The following is a 21,718-nucleotide window of genomic DNA, read 5'->3' on the forward strand; positions in this document are numbered from 1 at the left end:
AGTTGTGTAATTCTAATCTTGTCTGATTTAACTCATATCTTAGATTTTGTGTATAAAGTATAATATTTGTAGTGTTAGTAGCCCTGTATAAAGTTTGTAGTTATTGTAGATATATTCTATTAGTTTTTTTTTTGTTGTTGTTGTTTTGTTTGTTTTTGAGCTTAATCAACTTCACAAATAATAGCAAAAAAGTTTTTGAAGACTAATATTACCTACCTTAATGTCACCTTGGTGGGAAACATTCATTCATTAAAATTTTAAGACAAAAAAAAGAAATATTGTTTTAATAATACTTAAGTACACAATTTAATTTTATGAATTTCATTTTATTCACAGCAAAAATGGGTCTCCCCATTGTTCAAGACATGGTTACAGCCTTACAATGGTATACTGTTTGCAAACATTTCAATGCCAACCAAGCTGCTGTGATCAGTGTTTAGATGAGCTGCAGCCTATCAATAACAGAACTAAAGTTTCCAATATTGCAAAATTGTAATTAGATTCTTTTACAATACAATTTTTATATAAATAATGGCACTTATGCAATACGATATGTAAGTATGACAATAAAACATATATTGCAGTAGCCAGTTAGGGCAGCTTGGTTATGCTGACAAAATAACAGCGCTGATTTTCATATATCTCCATGTAAAATGTTTGTGTCAGGTGCTCTTCATCTCTGGAAACAAAGGACACAAAACAGAACACTGAGTTTGCTGTCAAAACACAATGTTGTAATGTTGTTTTAATGATGATAAAAATAAACCAACCTACTAAAAGCTACGCCGTGGTTTGGAGCTCCTACATATTTTGTGAGGCACTGCATGTGTTCAACAGCACATCTCCTGTGGAAGAGTAAGTACTCAGGTCCTCTGCTCTATAAAGAGAATCAGGACTGCAAACACACACACAAACAAACATGTAAGAGTTGACACATAACACATTTTTACTGGTATAAACCCAGAGATAATGTAATTATATTTTATGTAAAAATGTAGGCAAGTGGGGAGACTTTCCAGTGCAGAAATAATAGGTTTAATAAATGTTAGAAATAGTGACCTCCTGAGATAAAGGTTGGTGATGCAGCCCTTAAAGTTGCCATTGCCCAGGAATGAGCTAGAGGAATACTGTCCAGATGAAGATTTTATCTTTGTCGGTCCAACAACTTCTTTGTCAATACGAAGTTCAATGCTAAAACAAAGGTGAACATTATAAAAAGAGAAGGCTTATTGACAATTTAAGAGACTTACATTTACTAGTATTTGCATGTACACAGGAACCATTCATTTGTATATTGTCACACTTCTCATAGGTAGAGGTGTCAGAAAATAACTTATAGCAAGTAAACTCTCCCTTAATAGGACAATAGGCTCAAGTTACAATAGCTAGGTTTCCATAAAACATATTTGTATACCGAAAGAATTGATAGAATCAAATCAAATGAATCTTACCTTTGATCCTGTCCAACAACAGTGAGATAATGCCATTCACCATCCTGGTACTGCTTAGTAGATTTCAACATGTTGTCTTGGAATTTCAGGACCACATAACCTTTCTCCATGTAAAGTTCAATGGGATTATCAATGGGATTCTATCACAGAAATAAAAATCACAATCAAAGTTCTGTGTGATATTTTTCTACAATTTGTAAATTACTAATGAAATGCCCAGTAAGAATGTGTCACTGAGCATGTGAACTTTGTACAAAAGGTCAGATTTTATTGCTTCCACTGAAGCACAAAACGCTCTTCTGAAGTTTCTCAAATAATTCTTAATATCACAATCAGGGCCAGTTGTATAAACTGCCAGGAATAGTCTTACAAGTTAGTCATCTTTTTTTTTTTTTTTCTTTGTATGACTGTTCATAACTTTTTATAGTCAGTTACATAATGTATATTGGTCTAATTTGATAACGAAAAGACTGATTGCCCTTTGGCTAAATGCTAGTTAGTTAGTCTAGTTCTTTAGACACACAATGGCTATGTTTATGCAACTGACCAAAGTTTTGTTAATGTTAGCTTTAGTTCTGCAGATTTTGGAGAACAAATCAAATGCTAAGACATTCTGAAAGCCAAACCCATTAATCAGAACAGTGTACACAAATGCTTTTGACCATATAGTGTATGTAATTGTGGAAAGGATGCATACATTTTTGCTGTTCTTCAGCAGGATGCCATCTGATTCTGTACTCCTGAAACCCAGTGAAAGGCTCAGACTGTCTACGCTGAAGTCTTCATGGGGTTTCTCCAATGCACTGCCTAGGTTGAATTCAGCTTTCCTGATCATCTGTAAAAAAAAAAAAAATATGATGGTTAAGATATTATATCATTCTGTTTCATTTGTCCATTTGGGTAATGTTGATGAAATACATATTTTATTTTCAGCATATTTTTATTTGAATGCACAATATAATAAAAGATTAACTTGATTACCACTAAGTTATCTGAGCAGCCTCTGCCAATCCCCACTTTCTCTTTAACAACTGGCACTGCACCACCAACAGTGCCGATTTTCACACACCCTTTCAGAGCAGGGATAGTGATATTGTATCTAGGGTAAAATAATTCTGAATTAGTAAACCATCATATGATTGCTCAGAAAAGGTCTAAATCATTTGTGCTTTGCATGACAGCTTAAAGGAATGATGTGAAGACACAGACCTCTCACGCAAAGTGTTGGGTATGCCACCGATGTAGAAGTCATTGAACGAAGTTAGACTGCCGTCCGTCATTTTGACCTCTGTGTTCCCTACTCTGACCCTAAACTCTTTCCCTACAATAAAGTATAATTTCACATCTGTTTCCTGAAATACAGAAGAAAAAGTTAATTTTCATTGCCATGAGTATGTAGAGTTTCTTAGAGAAAAAGTTAGCATCATTCTTCCTTACCAGAGATAGGCTTGGTTTATCTACACTTTTGATGGGCTCCAAAATATTATCTTTCTCTCGGCCACGTAGAACAACGTAACCTTTCTCAAGAGAGACACTGTAGTAAACGTCCTGATAGGATATGAAGAATAAAAAAATTATGAAAGGTCTCAAAACTGTATAAACTGTATCAATAGGTATGAACAAATTCTTACAGCAGTCTCATTAAATAAATACAGCAAAAGGGCATCCTTAGCTCGGGTTTCCATTTTCTGCTGGAACCATGGTTTGGTGGGGAATTTTTCAAGCACGATTCTGGCATAACCAGTGCCTTCAAAGTAATCTGAATCTGAGATCAGTGCGATTTGTCTGATCAAACAGAAAGAAAAAGAAACAGATTTTTTTCCTTCATTTTTATAAAGTGACAAAAATGATGCTCTGTTTTCACAATGTACAGTCTACAGTATTCTATTCATGCTGAATGCTGTACATACAAATATAGTGATGTGATTAACATGATTGCTGTTATTGTTAATATATTACTATTATTAGTACATAATCATCACACCATTCACACATTGAGAGCTTACCTCTTGCAAGGGGTTTCCAAGTTAATATTAACTGCTTTCTTAAAGTTGTAAAGACTGATAAATTTGTCATTGAAGGCGGTAAATTCAATGCAGCCCTTGTATTTGCCATAGTTGAGTGAGGCAGGTGGCTAAAATAAATAAATAATAAATAAATCCATATTAAACATTAACCAAGAATTAAAGAGCTCATCACACAAAATCCAGTGACACTAGGAGAAAAAAAAAAGCATATTTACTGTGAAGTCATCTGGATAACCTCCTACATAGAAGACCACATCATCTAGACTGAGATCCAGCAGGTTGTGTTTCAGATTTCTCAGGTTTCCCAGGTTTCCTTTTGTCTGCGGAGGCTTCGGATTGGTTGACGTGAACTGCTGTGTGTGATTGACTTGTGCATCTTGATAAATTCTAGATGGGTAACAAATAATATATTTTATATATATATATATATATATATATATATGCGCATATAGTGGATAAAATAAAAGGGTAAACCTTTACAATAAGGTTCCAACATTAGTTAACTACTTTAGTAACCATGAACTGGAAAAAGGGTTCTAAAGCATTTATTAATCTTATGGTTAATGTTATTTTCAACATTTACTAATACGTTATTAGAATAAATAGAATTTTTCTTCTCATTGTTAGTTAATGTTACTGCATTAACTAATGCTAACTAATAGGACCATGCCAATAAAATGCAAGCAAACCATTTGAGTTGTAATGGTATTTTTAGTAATTAAGTTTTGACTTTATAAACATATGGCTCAAGCAAACAAAGGCCCCAAGAAAGTACAAATCAACATACTTCATTCCTTTAAATAGACACAAAACTAGAGCATACTTAATGACAGCTATTTGTGACTCAAGATTTCACACAAACTCAGCTGTTTGCATATAAATGAATGATTGTTCAAAATTCAGCATAATGTTCGAACATTATGCATTCAGCACGTTGCCAAGATTGTACTGGAAATTGTTTGGAGATGTATAAGTAAAACCTTATAGATATACTGTAGGAGATAATAACTGATACATTTAAGGGGCTTTCGCACCGGGTAGCTATAAGAACTCATTTATAGAAACTGGCCACTAAATAGTACATTTTCTCCTAGGGCCATTTTCCCTTTTTGCATTCACAGCACAAGTAGGAAATCTGAAGTGACGTAAGCCGGCCGACAGCAACGTCATTTAAGCGTGGCATTTAGCAACGTCAACACCTGGAGGATGGAGGACACCGTGATCGGAACTGTGTTTTTGATGTGTGTCGTGGGTTTCATGATAAACGGGAATGTAATGTAATTGAGAGAGCAAAAAGGAGGGCTAAGAGATGAAATCTCAACAACTTGCAGTGCTACATATCAGAGAAGGCTGAGAAAAGAACATAAAGGTGACAGGTATATGAAGTAAGTATATGTAAACTGTGTGTTTACACGGCTTTTTAAAAATGGCCTATAACTAAAATCCTTCCCAGTTCCTGCAGTGTGAACACGCAAAAAAGTGGGTACTTCTGCCAGGAACTATGAAAATGTTCCTCTGTTGCAAAATCCTCTTTACATTGAGTCACAGCGTTGACTGGATTCAGACCAAACCACACTAATAATTGTTTCTGCCTAAAAGAAACAAACAGAATATATACCAATAGTTTTTTTTTTAATTGATACTGCATGTTACTATACCTGTAAAGGTCAATTTTGTCAAAGAAAGACATATCAGATGAGGACTCAGTGATGCTGGTTGTCTCGATATCATACTCCGTTCCATTGAGCTTATAAATGAAATGCAGGATATTATTTCGAAGAGCCATGCCGATGAAGTCTCCAGATGCCTGTGAGAACATTCAATGAATACAATTATGAAAGTAACAATTAGAAAGCTTAAAATTACCCTACCCGATGTAGCTTGTATCCTCACACAATTGATACAACAGGAAATCACACTCACAACTTTGTTTCCGAGGTACAGCACAAACATGTCTTTGTCCTTCTGTATCTCACGACGACGTCTAGTGCCATCCCCTCTAATGGGGGGTTTTTCGGGTCTCTGGAGGGACAGATTGAGAGAGGTGTACGCCCGCAGGTCATCTAAGTCTAGAGGGGGGCGCATCTCCACATATCCATTGCCAGTGAATTTCATAGGCACGACAATCTGCAACAGATTTGAAACATGAAGAGAACCATCCAACATTATGCAAAACTTTTCCATTAAAAAAAAAAAAAAAATGTTAGGAGCTATGGGTCATGAAAACTAGACAAGCCTTTATACAGTACAACCTTTCGAAGATGTATCCCTCACAGCCTCCTTATCATTTGTGACAAATTATACATGCAACTACTGTACATGTCAACTAACTCTTATTAGAGTATTAGTAGACTGTCTGCTTAATATCTGCTAACACTTTATTTTGATGCTCCCCTTCACATTCTAATGACTAAAAATAACTTTGCAACTACATGTCAACTTATTCCTAACCCAAACACCTAAACCTAACAGTCTACTACAGTCTACTAATACTCTAATGAGTTAGTTGACATGTAGTTGCAAAGTTACTTATAGTTAGTAGAATGTCTAAAGTGATCATCAAAAATAAAGTGTAACTAACATTTTTTTCCTCTCAATTTTTAAAAATTTCTTTGACTAATTAAATTCAAATGTGGTTGAAAAATGCTGCAGCCTATTTTATGTCTTTAATTACAGCAATTACACTTAAATTCAATGAATGTAGGATATGAAAATAAATAGTCTTACTCTGTTAGCAGCTTCACGTGCTTGCTCAATCAGTTCCTTTATCTTATTAATATTTTCAGACACATTATTCCCGGAGCCAATCTGAGAATTCAACTCTTCAATTTTATCCAGCAGGGACGGGATGGAGCCGCTCACATTTTTGACTGTCAAATGGAAATCGCAGAGAAAGTGAGATAATAATACAAAAGTGGAAGCTGTTGAAGAAACTGTAAAAACAACATCACATTATAACAGTACAGCCCATTAAACGTGCAGCACTTACCAGTCATTTCCACTTTATTGAGAACATTGTCCATATTTGAAACAGTAGGACTAATAGAGATATTGTTAACTTCTGCATTGATGTCATTTAGCTGGTCCATTATGTCACTTGTGGTGCGATTGGCTGCTGCTGCCACTTCCTTAGCCATGAGGATAATATTATCAATGTTATCTGTGATCAGACAGAATGAAAACATATTTTCAAGCATATTCATATCCCTGTTGAGAAAGTTTAAAGTGGTCTTAGATGACAGCTAAGCTGCGTCCACTGATCAGACTGACCTAACCCCCCACATCCCAGCAAAGTAAACTATATAATATACAATACATGAAAATCAAACATGCCAGCACCTGTCCTTTCATAAAGCCTCTGTAAACCAAACTTCTCAATGAACTCAGCTACCAAAAGCATCAGGTCTTTTGTATGGAATGGGCTTAATTGTTTCAAACAGTGCTCTAAACTGCAATGCTCTTTTCATACCTTTCTGAATTCCTTTCAAACCATCCTTAACAGTGAGCAGCTCCTTTTCTAGTTCTTTCTTTTTCCGCTCAGCATCTTGCAAACGATCCTTCTGATTTTTGAGGTCTTTGGTTGCTCCTGATAAAGATGTAATAACAGTTTTTAAGTAACCAATGTTTGATTTAATAAAAACAAGTTCAATATGTAGATTGATCTTTGTAGAGTTTTTTATTTTAAATTCACCTTTAAGATCTTTAGCTGCATTTTTGGCATCTTTATGTAGGTTATTGCCATTGTTTTTCAGATTTTCTGCCCTGTTGATTAAGTCCCCTTCACTGACATCCTGAAAAGAAAAATCAACAAAAGTCACACTTAAAAATGTATGACTGACAAAATATCGATATGAAGTCAGTTCTCAGAGTAACCACACATGTAATTTAAAAAGTTCAGTTGTCATTTTACAATAACACTTTTTGTCATTTTAAAACAATATATCTTTTGTTTTTAGCATTTTTACACGACAACGATGTACTAAAAACGAAAACGTGCATCTGATCTAATCTAATTCAGTGACATTCAAAAGTGTTCAAGCGTGACATAAGTGTCCTAATACTTTTTGGGGCAATGTACTGTATGTATCCTAACTTTGACATTTATGATCATTTGATTAAGTCTCTTACATTAAGTGCTTTGTCTGCCGCCTCTTTGGCCTTCTTAGCAGCCTCCTCTGCAGCATTGATAGCGTCTGTGATGTTTTTGTATGCCTCTATCCCAGAGAGAGCGGTCTGCACACCAGAGCGCCCACTCACATTCTGTACAGCCCTGGCCAAGAGAAAAAGATCAATTCTATTCATATCAACATCATCTTCCTTCTGAGGAAAAAAAAATGTGGAAGACTATACATGCATGAGGAATACTTCCATTAAATCATTTTTTAAGGGAAGGTGAAAAGGATCGTGAAAGTTTGGCATGATTTATCTGATTAGAGTTACATGGGAACATTTGTGGTAATATGAGAGGCACTCTGTGATACACATGATCTTACACAGGTGTCAATAAACTAATAAACTCTTACTCTTGGAGCTCTTTGGCTAGTTTGTACATGTTATCTGCATGTTCTTCTGCCTGTTTCACAATTTTCTCTTTGGCTGCTGCTTGTGAGATGACTTGGACTTTATCTTTGAGTTCAGTCTTTGCACCGTTAAGTTTCGCTGCAAGCTTTTCATACTCCTGTGGGAACATAAGAGGATTTGTCACCAGTGAAATCATTAAAACTGTAACTGCTATATAACTGATCTGTAACTGGTACTACTCAGTCAGTTAGAAAAGCAAATTAAAGAATACATTAATCTGACCTTAACCTGAAAATATTTCTGTTGGGTTTCATAACATTCACCCAAACCCAAAGGTGCATAAGTGTGAAAGTTTACCTTTTTACTGTCATTGAACATATTCAGGAGGCCCTCAGTGTCTTTCAGCTGGTTCACTGCAAGAGCAATCTGATCCCCAACAAGGTCTCTCTCGCTCTCCAAATCATTCACTCGTTTCTTTAAGAAAAAAAAAAAAAAAAAACTTAATGTACATTCCCTCTTGACAGAACATGTTTTGAGGATTGTAAAATTCTTGATACTTACCAGAATGTCTTTAAAGCTTTCAGTATTAATGTTATTTTGATTGCTGGTTTTCTTCACCATATTATCAGCCTGTTTTAGCAAATCCTCCAATTCTTTCAGCTTGGCCTCATAGTTGCTCAGCAGGCTATCAACACGCTTGGATGCCACTTCATTCTCATCGCATTGCTTTATGATGTTTTTAACATGCTCTAAGACTGCAATGAAAACATAAAAGTGATATCACCACACATTAATACAGCAGCTGCCAGTAATTATTACATGTTGGCATAAGAAGCTTAGATTTTCACAGGCCAAATCGATAGTTTGATCTGGGTATATTTACATTTGTTTGCTTCAGCTTGCTCTTTCTTGGCTGCATCTTTGTGGTTCGTGAAGCTTCGCTTTTCCATATCTTTCACCATGTTCTCGGACTGTTCCAGAAGTTTTGCTAAATCCGCGGAGGGCAGAACTGCTCCACTGCTGTTAGAGTCCATGAGCTGTTTCAGGAGCTCTGAAGAACAAATTGTGTATGTATTTCAAATACGTTACATATTCGATTACTTAATAATTATAGTACACTTAAGAAGAGTTTTTGAATGGATATAAATTCTAAAATCTAAAATTTCTTCAAAAAATCTTACAGTTTGAATATAAAAAAGACAACTACCAATGGGTGTTTAAAATAAATCATGTCCCTAAGGAGCTGTGGCTGGAAACAACTAGGGTCAGTGTATTATGGCATTGTTTACAGGATCTGTTAGGGCAGGCCTGCTACACAAGAGGCATCACTGATTCAGATTCTTCAACAGCAAAAAAAAAAAAAAAAAAAAAAAAAAAAACGCACACCTGTGGTGATTTTTTCAACTCAGAACACCAAAGGAGTGCTGCTAACCCAGTTTGCCAAGTAACTTCTTGTAAACTAAGGTTTATTAACTAAACTGCTGTCCTCATTACAGCCCAGAATTACAGGTTAATTCTTATTAACAAAAACTTATTTGTGTTTTTACCTTTTATTTTTGTAAGGAGGTTCTGTGCCTCAGTGTCCAGATCTTTTGCCCTTTGATGGCTGTTTTCAGCAATAGCAAGAGCTTTCTGAGAGTCTTCTGATCGCTTTCTGGCCTGGACAAACAAAAGCTTGGTGAAATATTTGATTCCCGCAGCAGGTGCAATGAAAATAGATTTAGAAACACTAAAATGTTTGTCAATCCAGCAATACTAACTTGTTTATAAACGGTATTCTACATGAAATCTGCATCTGTTTTAAATATTAGAGAAAAGTCTTCTAGTACCTGTTCTTTTAGATTGTCCATATCATCAGCCAGATTAATAACATCTCGTTCAAGTTGGTTAATTTTAGGCATCTGATTGTTGACTGTGAAGCTGAATGTATTCACCAGATTCTGAAAGAAAAAAAAAAAAAACATGAATATAAAGAAAGTTAATTACATTTGTGTCTATTATCCTGTTCATGTTATTATATACTAATGTTCTTTGAAATATTGGATGTCAGCAGTTTTTCAGGATCTGCTTGTTTGATTTCAAAATACCCTATTTTAAATAACCAAAAACTAATAAAATTAGAATTTGCTTTGTTTTTGCCTTAGTGGTTGAAACAAACTTCCAAGTACTGTGACTGTTTTCAGACAGTCATGTCTGGAAATTTAGCTGACTCACCAAATTACCCGCAGAATGTTCCAGACTACATCCAACCACAGCCGACAATGCATTTTAATGTAATAGTGCATTATGTTCATTATGATCATTAAGTTGGATGCGGATGTGGATTCTGAGGTAAATGATAATCACTATGATACTTTGAGCCACCTACTTATTTCACACAATAGCCTTTCAGCAAAGAACAGCTGTGTGTGTGTGTGTGTGTCTGTCTGTCTGTCTGTGTCTGTGTGTGTGTGTGTGGTCCTGGTAAACCCTACGTTATGGGGACAAAATGTCCTCACAAAGATGGCAATATCCGAAATCCTTGTCCTTGTAGGGAAATGTTTTGGTCCCTATGAAGAATGTATGTCAAGAATGTACTGTCCCCATGACGGTATTTCAAGTAAAACATGTAAAACATGAAAACCCAACATATGGTGTGTCTGTGTGTTTGTGTTTGTGTGTGTGTGCACGCACACGTGCGTGTATGTGATAGACTATTAAAGTTAACATGATCACACTTTTTCTATGTGCAGTAATAACTTTTGAGTTACTATTGTATAACTTATATTGTTATATTACAATAATATAATGAATTTGGCTTTACCCCATTGTTTTATAGACCCACAGGACAGAATACTGAGGAATAAAAGAGGAGGAATCAGGAAAACTACAGAATGAGATTAAGAAATACCGTTGTGGCAGTTATGGCTTCTTCAAGCTTTCTCAGATGTTCTTTTGATGAAGGTCTGAGAGTGTCTAAATTCAGCTGATTTTTGATTCTTCTCAGCTCAACATCAAGCTTTTCCAGATCGCTCAGCAATGTCTGTGCACAGTTATCACACTCTGAAAAAAAATGACATAAAACGTTACAAAATAATATAGTACACAAAAATAAATATTGAAAATAATGTAACCCTGTGATTTGTGTGATGCCAGTAATATCCTTTACCTTCACACTGTTCTTCTGTGTTTGTGTCTTGGAGCTCAAGAGAATTCCTGCACACTGTGAAAGAACAAGATATGTTTTGAATGAAGATATTTACAGAGTTCACAGAACATATTTTTTAAACAACTATTACACTACTACATTACAAATCTACTGCAGACAAACATATCTTGGCTCTGCTGGGAGAAAAGCTCTATGGGTGAATTTTACAGAATCTGTCAAGAAAATGTCCAGGTCTTATTTTACAATTACAACCTATATTAGGACCTATATTATAATATTCTTTAGAACGTTTTTTTTTTTTTTTTTTTCATGGCAAATAACAATTATGCACAATTTCAACCAATGTTCATTTATGTACAAACAAGTAGTATTTGTTTACTGCCATTAATTTATTCTGGTTTAAATAAATTTAAAATAACTAAAAGATTATTAAGAATAAAATATAAAGTATCCAAATGCATTTCGATGTTTTGGGGAAAAAACATGTTTGTAGTATGGTAATGAGAAAAGGAGTGTGTTGGAGGGTGGGAGGGGAAGATATATTTAAAAAAAACTTAATGGTGCTTTTTTTTTATTTTATTTTTTTTATTATTTTAAGCTTAAATGTGACATTCACCCTTGAAGAACTAAATATAATACAAAAACAAATCCACACCTCCAGTCTTAGAGTCACACAAGTTTCCAGGACAGTTGCACAAACGACAGCGCCCACCATAGACCAGAGGATCGCCATAATATCCCGTGGCACATCTGAGGAAACATGTTCAGAAAAGCTTGTATTTTCAGCAGTGATGATGTACAGTCATACTGTATATGGCATCAGTGGGTTTGAGTTTTTACATAAATACTGCATTGAGTATGTGAAGCACAGAGGGATATTTTATGGAAATATTGATTTTAGGAAATTGAAGTTGTAGCATTTCATCCTGCACCACTCACCGCTCACATCTTTCACCTGTGTGACCCTCTTTACACAGACACTGGAATCTGCCATTCATTTCAGTGCAGCCCACTGCAAAACTGCAGAAAGATATGCCAAATCATAAGTTAACATCATAAATGCATTAAACCATTAGGGTAAAATTTAAAGAAAAAGAAGGCACAATATCCACATAACACTGTCAGCAAACCTAAAGAGGCCATATTATGCCGATTACAAGGTCTTGATTTTGTTTTTGGCCTCTTCTAGAATAGGTTTTCATGCTTGGATGTTCAAAACCACATTAATGTCCCCCATATTTTACATTGCTGCAGCTCCTCTCTTCCCAGTCTGTCAGTAATGCTGTGTGTAGTTCCTGTTTCTATGAAGCCCCTCCTTCTGAAAAGCACAGTGCTTTGATTGGTTGGCTGGACCATTGTGTTGTGATTGGTCAAGCTCTTCTAGCATGTTTGGGAAATGTCACGCTCCTTACCATAACCTTACCATTATCATAACACTAGTACTACTAACTAATTCAACCAGGCCTTGCCCCTTTATTTTGCATATGCATTGGGCAGGAATTATTTAAATGAGGAATACTGTGATGGAAGAAAACTCAAGACTACAACTGAAGCGTTTCAGGGAGTTCAAGAAACAGTTCTTACTGATATAGAGAATAAATCCCTTTGGAGTGACTGTGTGCTTATTAACTTTGCAAACCCTTTTCATGCTCAACAACAACATTACACACTAAAGAAAGCTGTACGTAAAAAGCATATAGGTCCTCTTTAATGTACAACAATGTTGAACTTCATTATAAAAATCTGATAAACTGAACTATTTGCACAAGCCTTTGTTACTCAGAAAACGCTCCTTAAGATTGGTTAAATTCGTTTTGTCAAACAATGAGTTTCAATCTCAATAGCTTTTTCAATCATCCACTTCTACAGTTATCTTTCTCTTCAGCTTCATTCACTGATTTTCCAAAGTCAATTTGAATGTTAAATTGTCAGTACAACTGAAATTTGAGTTATTTCCCTAAAATCTTTTGTTTGAAGTTTGAAGGGGTTCAACCTTGTTACACTTGTGGTGTTACCAGTCAAAAAATGACCAGCCTACAAAAAAACGTACTTAAAATCTCTAAGATGGCTGAGCTAATGTCAACTTGACAAACTGAGTTAAGAATACAAACACACAACTTATCTATACAAAGTTGTATTAAGTTTATCAACTCAAAAATACTACTTGCAAATTTTAAGGCAGGTTTTCTAAGCGAAGTCAATTAACATTGTACTTTTTCCATCACACATGTGAGACTTACTTGTTGGCTTCATTGCTGAGAGGACATGGGCACACCCTGCATTTTCTCTGAGCTGCATTAGAGTAATATCCCTCTCTGCAGCGCTCACAGTGCTCACCCACAGTATCATCCTGGCAGTTCTGTTAAACAGAGCATTTGTGTTATACTACAAACAAACAAACAAATAAATAATAAAAATGTAAATGTGCACAGGTAAAGGTCAGTGTGGCACTTACAAGACATCGGCCCGTGTTCTGCTCACACTCATTTGAGTGGCCGTTGCAGGAGCAGGGAACACAGCGAGCAAACTGACCACTTCTGTCTAGATAGTAACCAGCAGCACATCTCTGAAAAGAGAGAAACACATATACTGTATACTGTAGAACAAGGAGGGTTTAACTAAGCAATAAGGTACGAGAGGCTGTACTGTATCACGAATAAGTCACGGCTGAAGGGCGTTGTTAGGCATGACGTGAAGCGGAGTGCCTGCAACCCCTTCAGCCGTGACTTATTCACGATACATCACTAGCCTCGAGTACCTTATTGCTTTTATAAAACAGTTACCACACAATACAAATATTAAAGCCAAAAAAATATGTATCAATGCAACTTTCAATGAAGTAAAATCACTAAATGCCTTCCTTCCGCCGGAAAAAAATAGTCCCTGACTGTGAACAGCAAAGGAAGTCACATTATTACGCCATTAGATGGCGGCAAAGACTGTCTTTATGAGTGATTCACTCAGTCGCAAAGACTTTTATATTGAAAAGAATGAATTGCTGTGAACACGGAACAAGACGCAACTGACAAATGCTTTGAATAGCGCTGTTACGGGAAAACACCTTAACTGTTATTGCAGGACATTTAAACAGATTTTTTTTTTTTTTTTTTTTTATGAATATAGGACTGATCTGAAGGAAAATGCTAAATCTGAATGCAGGTAATAAACTCGCTCAATCGATCTCTTTCTCACAAAACTCTTTTACATAATACAGCAAGCTTCAATGAACAATATAAATTAAGAACAGTTTACGTTGCTAAGAGTGGTTGCTAAATGGTATTGTGTAGTGATACACAGAACCATTGGGTGAAGCGGTCATAGCCATGTTTTATCGTGAATAAAACACAGCTACTGACCAATCAGAATCAAGGACAGGAACTAACCGTTTTATAAAAAAAATACATAAATGTATAAATAAATAAATATGAATAAAAATTATCCTCTTTTAAAACTTTGAATCACAGGTAAAACAACACACACAAAAAAAGAAAAAGTGAAAATGAAAAACAATGTCTTACATTATATACAGTGAGATTATATAAAAGATTATAGACTCAAAGCAGAAATGTATTCCTTAACTCATATTTTACTGATATCTTTCAGCATTGTCATTCATTTTATTAAAGTGGTCATTATTACAATACTTCACAAAAGCAATAGATAGTGTTGGTGAAAAAGTAATGAGAAAAAGTAATTTTACGGACACACTATTGACTTCACCAACATTTGTAGCAGACACGTGATAAAATTATCAAAGTTTGAGATAAATAGCTTTACAGATGTTACAACCACAAATGTTGTTTTCCTCATCAAAATGGTGCACAAATGCTGCATATTGTCAAAAAAAAAAAAAAAAAAAACTTTAATGAAAGTAAAATAAATGAATAATAAATAATAAAAGTTTCCACTTTTAATTGTAGCTTTTACACTAAATATTAAAACTGATATCTTAGTCCTGAAACCATTTACCTGAAATTGTAAAGCTTTTAATCTGGCTATAGATGATTTTACTTGGAATTTTGAAATATAGTTGTTCATAGAATAATCACCAACTGTAACATTCAGCAATGTCTATAACTACAACCTATTGCTATAGTGACCGTTGAAATATCTCTTTTTTTGACCATACTTGTATCCAAATACAATTTATTCTGAAATGAATGTCACCGGCTATAAAAGTTCAGCTATGAGTGTAATTTGATTTAAAACTCGGTGAAAAAAATAGGATATATTTTATGTCATGACTTTGGTTCTCTAGAATTCTAAATGGAAGACTAACAAATATCTATCATGTAATGTACAGGTTGTTGTTGTAGTAAGTACTTCACTCCCCTGGATACAGTATATAGGTTAAAAAAAAAAAAAAAAAAAAAAAAAAACCTTTTCTGGCAATTATGAAAACTGAAACAAAATTTTGAACAAAAACACTATTCATCCATAATCAAATTCAATTACCTGTTTTTGTTCGCACACATACATAAAAAGCAATACTTGTAAACAATAATATTTTTCTTTACCTGCCCATCATCCACTGAAGGAAACTGGACCTGCTGTGTGTCATGGAGGGAAGGGTACTGAACGCGCTGAACATCATTTAATGCTGGATACTGAACTCTTTGATTCCACTCTGCCTGTTCTCTCTGAGGATGGTCTGGGATCCTGTGTTCTGGTCGGGGCCCTCCAGAAACCAGTGCTAGCAGGGCCGCATACAGAATAGCCCTCAATGCTGCACTCCTCCATGCGATTGACTCTGACATTCCTGTCCGTTTGATGCGTGTAAAATAACTCCTATCACGCTCAGGTATGGTCTTCTTAAAGAGGCAGAAAAACGCCCCAGACAGATGCTCATACATGAATCAGTTATGGACATGTTACCGCAAATGAACCAGGAAATTGAGTCACACTTAGGTATGCGAGTGAGGATAGATGTGTACCGTCCTCAACACCTGGAGAAATAACTGAGCTACACACATTCACTCAAAAGTAAACAAGACATGAACTAAAAAAATGACACAGCACTTTATCACTACATGGCAGTACATGGTTGTTTTGGCATTCATTTATTATTAATATTTTCTCTCATCTCTCAAGAACCTCTTATGTTTGCTATTATGATGTTATTTCACCATTTTTTTCATCCATAAGTTGTTTTACCATGTCATTGTTTGTAACTATGACAAACAGTGACTGTTTAAAAGACAGCTACACATTTATTAGAATGATTCACAGCAACAGTTTGTTTTGTCAGCTTCCACACCCAGTCTAGAGAAGTCCGCACACGCCCCATGCGTAAGAAAACATGCCCTCTGGTTATAGACTTCACAGTTCTTCCCTTCCCTTTATAGGCATGTCATGAAAACAAAATGTATTTAGGGTGTGGTGGGAAGGATACAGCTACAGAAAAGCTTCTGAAATGCAATAGAAAAGAGAATAAATTCTTTTAATTCTAAAATATGTCAAATTGAAGAATATTGAAATGGAATTGTTCCACTCATTTTTAATTAACTATAATTTTTTAATGAAATTAAATATTTTTGTGAAAATGAAATATGTGTGGAATGAAATATATTCTATCTTCAAAATGATATTAATTTTAAATAAAAATGAATCGATTGATATGTGTTCAACAACTAGTAGGTCTTTCATTTAGTTAAAAAATGGGTAAAAATATGATTCATGTGTGCATGCCTGTGTAAAAATATGATTCATATAGGTGTCGCATGAAACAAATGGTGTACAATTCATGAAGGTGAATACTTCCTAAAAGCAATATAACAACGTTAAAGTCATCAGTCTCACTTAATGGTTGTATTAAACATGTATTTAAAATAAAGTATTTAAAAGAGGTCTATTTCATGTATTCTGACTTATTTACACTGTTAAAGAGTTGGATTCTCATGCTAAACATGGCCAAAGTTTCAAAACATGAGTTTGACGTATGACGGAGTATTTCTGTGCCAAAAATTCTCTTCCAAATCCTCACAGGATTCGGAATGTTTTTTTCGAGTATGTGCCTGAGTGATGTCAACAAGGTCGGCGTGACAGATATTGTGTACGTTAAACTGGTTTTCACTTTCCAGCCATGCTCTTCCATTAAAAAGAGGTGCAATTGTCCAGAGGTCCAAAGAACAAAACTTTAATCCGGTTGACAGAAGTATACAAATATATGGGTGTCTGTGTGGTTTCCTACAAATATAAAAATGTAGAAATACAATGTATGTTACAATATTATAACATTGCTGAATTAGGATATACATCTTTGCATATATAAGTCACTGTTCTTATAAATGTTCTTTTATATTTTGTAACACAGTGATAACACACGTACATCTCGGAGACGTCTATTTGAGGTGTGTGTTTAAGTCCGAAAGACGTATTTTTTAGAGTGTTTGCTCATCTGCAATACGTCTATAGGACGTTTCCTGTCAGATGTCAAATAGACGTTTAGAAGATGCCTTTAAGATGTTTATGATTTAGAATGTATGTAAAACCGACATCTAAAAGATGTCTATCAGATGTTTGTAAACAGCAGATGTTTTCCAGATGAAGTGATCATTAACAAACATCTTGCAGATGTATGTGTGCTATCTGGTTACAATAAAATTGCGCTGGTCAAAATGGCGTCGTTAAAGCACGCATTAGATAAACACCATAATATGCTTACTGACAATCAGGTACTTTAAGAAAATACAAATAAAGATATTACAAATGGCATTCTAAAATGTGACATCAACATTAGTTTCATTAAGTTTATGGTATCACATCAAATACGACTGCAATAGTGAAACTGTTGCGTCATACAGATTGTAGCAATAAAGTAACGATAACAACAACAAAAACACACTTCTAGCAAAATAATCATAACGATGTAAGTATTTAACATTTAGAAATTACTTACTTTCAATGACGCACACAATATTGCCCAAATTATACCAGTAACAAAGAACTATCTTCACTCCGTTTTAAACGTACGGAAGTCCTAAACGGCCATGGATTATTATTTTTTTCTATCTTGTTTTGTCGTGATCACGACTTAATTTTCTCGTGATCTCGAGATAACAAAAGTTGTTTTCTCGTCATCTCGACATAAACGTTCTTTTTACAGTGACTGATTCTGAAACACACTGTACCCGGATTCTACTGTTGCTATAGTAACGAACACAACTTTCACGCGCATCTGATCGACGGATAAATCATGCGCTCTTATATCTTGTAGATATTTCAGCAAAATGTTTACTTCACTTAATAATAAAGTTTACAATAAATAAATACATATAGGCTAATCAATCACTGTTCAATAAATGTACGCTAAACATTTTATTTGTGTAATTAACATGTTTAATGATCAACAGAGCATTCAACATCTCAAGCGCAGCCAGAGTACCTTCAGAAAGATGCCAGATTATTCTATAATTCTATAAATTATTCGATTAAACCCACTTTATTTTCCTCATTCGTTTGAAATAAAATGATATTACATAATGTGTTTGTTATTTTTATTCGTCATGTAGGATAGGCTGTGATATCATTAAACTGTCTTCCTCCAGTTTCCATTAAAAAGAGGTGCAATACTCCAGATTTCCAAAAAACAAAACTTTAATCCAGTTGATATAGGCTAAAACAATCTTGGGATGCTGTTTGAGAAGAGTGTTTATGTATGTGTGTTGTTTCCAACAAAGAAATGTAGAAAATAGGTTACACACTATCACTGAATTAAATGACATAGGCTATAAATCATATTTCTTATCAATATACATTGAGTGAGTGAAACGAACACTGAAAATGCGATGATTAAATTGGCGTCTTAAAGATACACAATAAGGTGTAAACTATACAGTGACATCAATATTAGTTTTAATAAGCAATAAGTTTAGTATCACACCGAACTATTGCGGACGTGAAACTGTGGTGAGTCATGCACTAGTCAGAACGATACACTTTCAAGCAAAATAATCATATTCAAGCATTTAACAGATAAGTTAATTACTTCGCACACAGTACTGCACAAAATAAAGCGATCACGAAGACTCTCTCTGTCCGAAACTCGTACAATCTGGGCCAATATGAACTAATACAGTAAAGTGGAAATTTACTGCACATCATCAGTTATATTTGGTAATATACTGACACCTGTTGGCACATTTGTGTAATTTACAGAGATTAAGTCGTGATCACGACAAAACAACTTTTGTTATCTCGAGATCACGAGAAAATGAGTCGTGATCACGACAAAACAAGATAGAAAAAAATAATAATCCATGGCCGTGGCGCAGTTGTGTAACAGAGAACTTTGTACAGTCGGAATTCCTTGTACGGACACTTCTTCCGGAAGGTCGCGCGCGCACACGTTGACCAGAGCGAGAGAGCAAGAGCACGCCCATCAACGCGTGTTCTGGTTTACGGAAGTCGTCGGCAGCGCCGCACAGGTCACAGGACTTGAAACGAAATCAACAATGTCACCAAAGAAGTGTGTTTTTGGTTGTGAGGGAAAGATAACATTGCTTTCCAAAGAACCCAGCATTAAGTAGAGCTGAGAATTTTGTGCTCACGCATTACACTGATGCGCTCTCGATATTTGTTATTAAAATAACCATAGAAACTGATGGTTGCAAATTACTTTTTTATTGATTAAAATGAATGGAGAGTATCTCGTGTTTTTCCGTGGCTCAGGATCGGCGCTTATGGTTTCATAAACAAGGCCCAGTTCTACGCTGGAAATACAGATCATTTGAAACTGAAAGATGGAGCGGTCACAGAGATAATGATCCCGGTCATGAGTCGGAACTGCAGGTGGTGAGTAAAACTGCTTCAAATGTCTGTTTTGACAGACATGCCTAAGTGCATGTAATGTAAACAACACGAACGTAGTGAATTCATAAATTCATTATTCATCATTCACTATACAGTATATTCATTATAGTGATTCAAACGTTATCCAGGGATAATGCGATGGTGTATTGTGTGTGTTTAAATACAGTTGTTTAGCTGACCATTGATAACTTGCAGACGATCTCTACACAAAAGCCCAACCTAAATGAAAATTAGCCCAACCTTTACTCGCCCTCAAGCCATCCTAGGTGTATATGACTTTCTTGTTTCTGACGAAGACAATCAGAGAAATATTAATAAATATCCTGACACATCCGAGCTTTATAATGGCAGTGATAGGGTTCAACGAGTATGAGCAGAACAAAGTGCTTCCATCCACATCATAAATATGTGCTCCACACGGCTCCGGAGTATTAATAAAGGCCTTCTGAAGCGAAGCTATGCGTTTATGTAAAAAAAAAAAATCCATATTTAAACAAGTTCAATATCGAGCTTCTGCCAGACCGCCTTCCGTATTCAACATACGCAGAAAGTATAAACCTCTTGCAGTTCACAAAGCTTACGCTACGTCCTACGCCTTCCCTATTCAACTTATGGAAAAAGTGTAATTGACGCGACACAAGTTTACACTTTCTTCGTAACTTGTATACGGAAGGCGGTCTGGCGGAAGCTTGATATTTGACTTAATAACTTGTTAAATATGGATATTTATTTTACATAAACACATCGTTGTTTTTTCATAGTTACAAATCCTTTAATACAATGTATTTATTGCATATACTTGTTGTTCTGAAAAAAAAAAAGAAAAAAAAAAAAACCATAAGCATTTGCTGTTATTTAGGTTGTGATACGGGTGTAGGTTTAGGGGGTAGGTTTAAGATATGTAATACATTGTAATGGGGTTTAATGGGGTTGTTTATTATTATTTTAATATTATTTAATATTATTATTACTTTAATATTATTTAGTATATTAAAGGGGACCTATTATGCCCCTTTTAACAAGATGTAATACAAGTCTCAGGTGTCCCCAGAATGTATCTGTGAAGTTTCAGCTCAAAATACCCCACATATAATTTATTACCATGTTGTAAATACCCATTTTTGAGTGGAAGGAAAAACATGCTGTTTTTGTGCATACTGTATCTTTATAAGCAAATCAGCTGCTGCTCCCCACCACGCTTTCCAGAAGAGGGTGGAGTCTTTATAGCTCTTGCATCGGAATAATACCCTGCCAAAAACTAAAACATCTGTTTTTTGATTATCATGAATGATTATCTGGTTTTGATTATCATCTCTATCGCTGTCACCCTCATGTGACATTGCAGTTTTCATCATCATTATTATCTGCATGCGTTTTAAAGTCAGCAGTCCAGACTTCTGATATATGGTTTTCTGAGCACACACACCCGAAGCACGCGCACAGAGAGCTCGATGTCAGATGGCACATCCAGTGAGTATTAAACTTTCACGTGAATTCTCTTTCACGTGTTATTGCGCTTAAACTGTCAAATACACACAAGGTTATGTCAAAAACAGACACAGTGGAAGTGGAAGTCACTTATTTACTTTAAAAACTGTTTTTGGCTTGTCAAAGTAAAATTTTAACATTACAGATGTAATGGCTGTTTCATCAAAGCAAATTTGTCCAGGTCTAAAACTATTTATGATGCATATTGGTGATTTAGCAACGTATAAAACCATGCAAGTCATTTAGCTAAATATTATTCTGAATTGGTAAGC

General features: G+C 35.2%; 1 protein-coding gene across 2 annotated transcripts; it reads right to left on the reverse strand.

Moving 5' to 3' along the window:
* Nucleotides 1–305: 305 nt before the first annotated feature.
* On the reverse strand, nt 306–16,007 carry si:ch211-241e1.3 (laminin subunit alpha-3). 2 transcript variants are annotated; one of them, XM_051876245.1, is made up of 31 exons: nt 15,665–16,007; nt 13,603–13,713; nt 13,388–13,506; nt 12,087–12,167; nt 11,803–11,897; nt 11,148–11,201; nt 10,890–11,041; nt 9,829–9,939; nt 9,547–9,658; nt 8,883–9,050; nt 8,561–8,754; nt 8,357–8,473; nt 8,002–8,156; nt 7,607–7,748; nt 7,170–7,269; nt 6,948–7,064; nt 6,468–6,638; nt 6,206–6,348; nt 5,402–5,605; nt 5,137–5,285; nt 3,694–3,865; nt 3,458–3,585; nt 3,083–3,236; nt 2,889–2,999; nt 2,661–2,803; nt 2,433–2,550; nt 2,149–2,286; nt 1,452–1,591; nt 1,060–1,191; nt 775–895; nt 306–679 (listed from the first exon to the last, which is right to left on the reverse strand). In XM_051876245.1, the coding sequence occupies exons 1-30, from the start codon at nt 15,998–16,000 to the stop codon at nt 802–804; spliced, it is 4,161 nt and encodes a 1,386-aa protein (XP_051732205.1). In that variant the 5' UTR covers nt 16,001–16,007; the 3' UTR covers nt 306–679; nt 775–801. The 2 variants fall into 2 exon arrangements, with proteins under 2 accessions (XP_051732205.1, XP_051732199.1); XM_051876239.1 differs by having other exon boundaries at nt 771–895; nt 15,665–16,006.
* Nucleotides 16,008–21,718: the final 5,711 nt, after the last annotated feature.

This window comes from Ctenopharyngodon idella, chromosome 2 (genome assembly GCF_019924925.1).
Source record: "Ctenopharyngodon idella isolate HZGC_01 chromosome 2, HZGC01, whole genome shotgun sequence".
In the NCBI taxonomy this organism is placed as follows: Eukaryota; Metazoa; Chordata; class Actinopteri; order Cypriniformes; family Xenocyprididae; genus Ctenopharyngodon; species Ctenopharyngodon idella.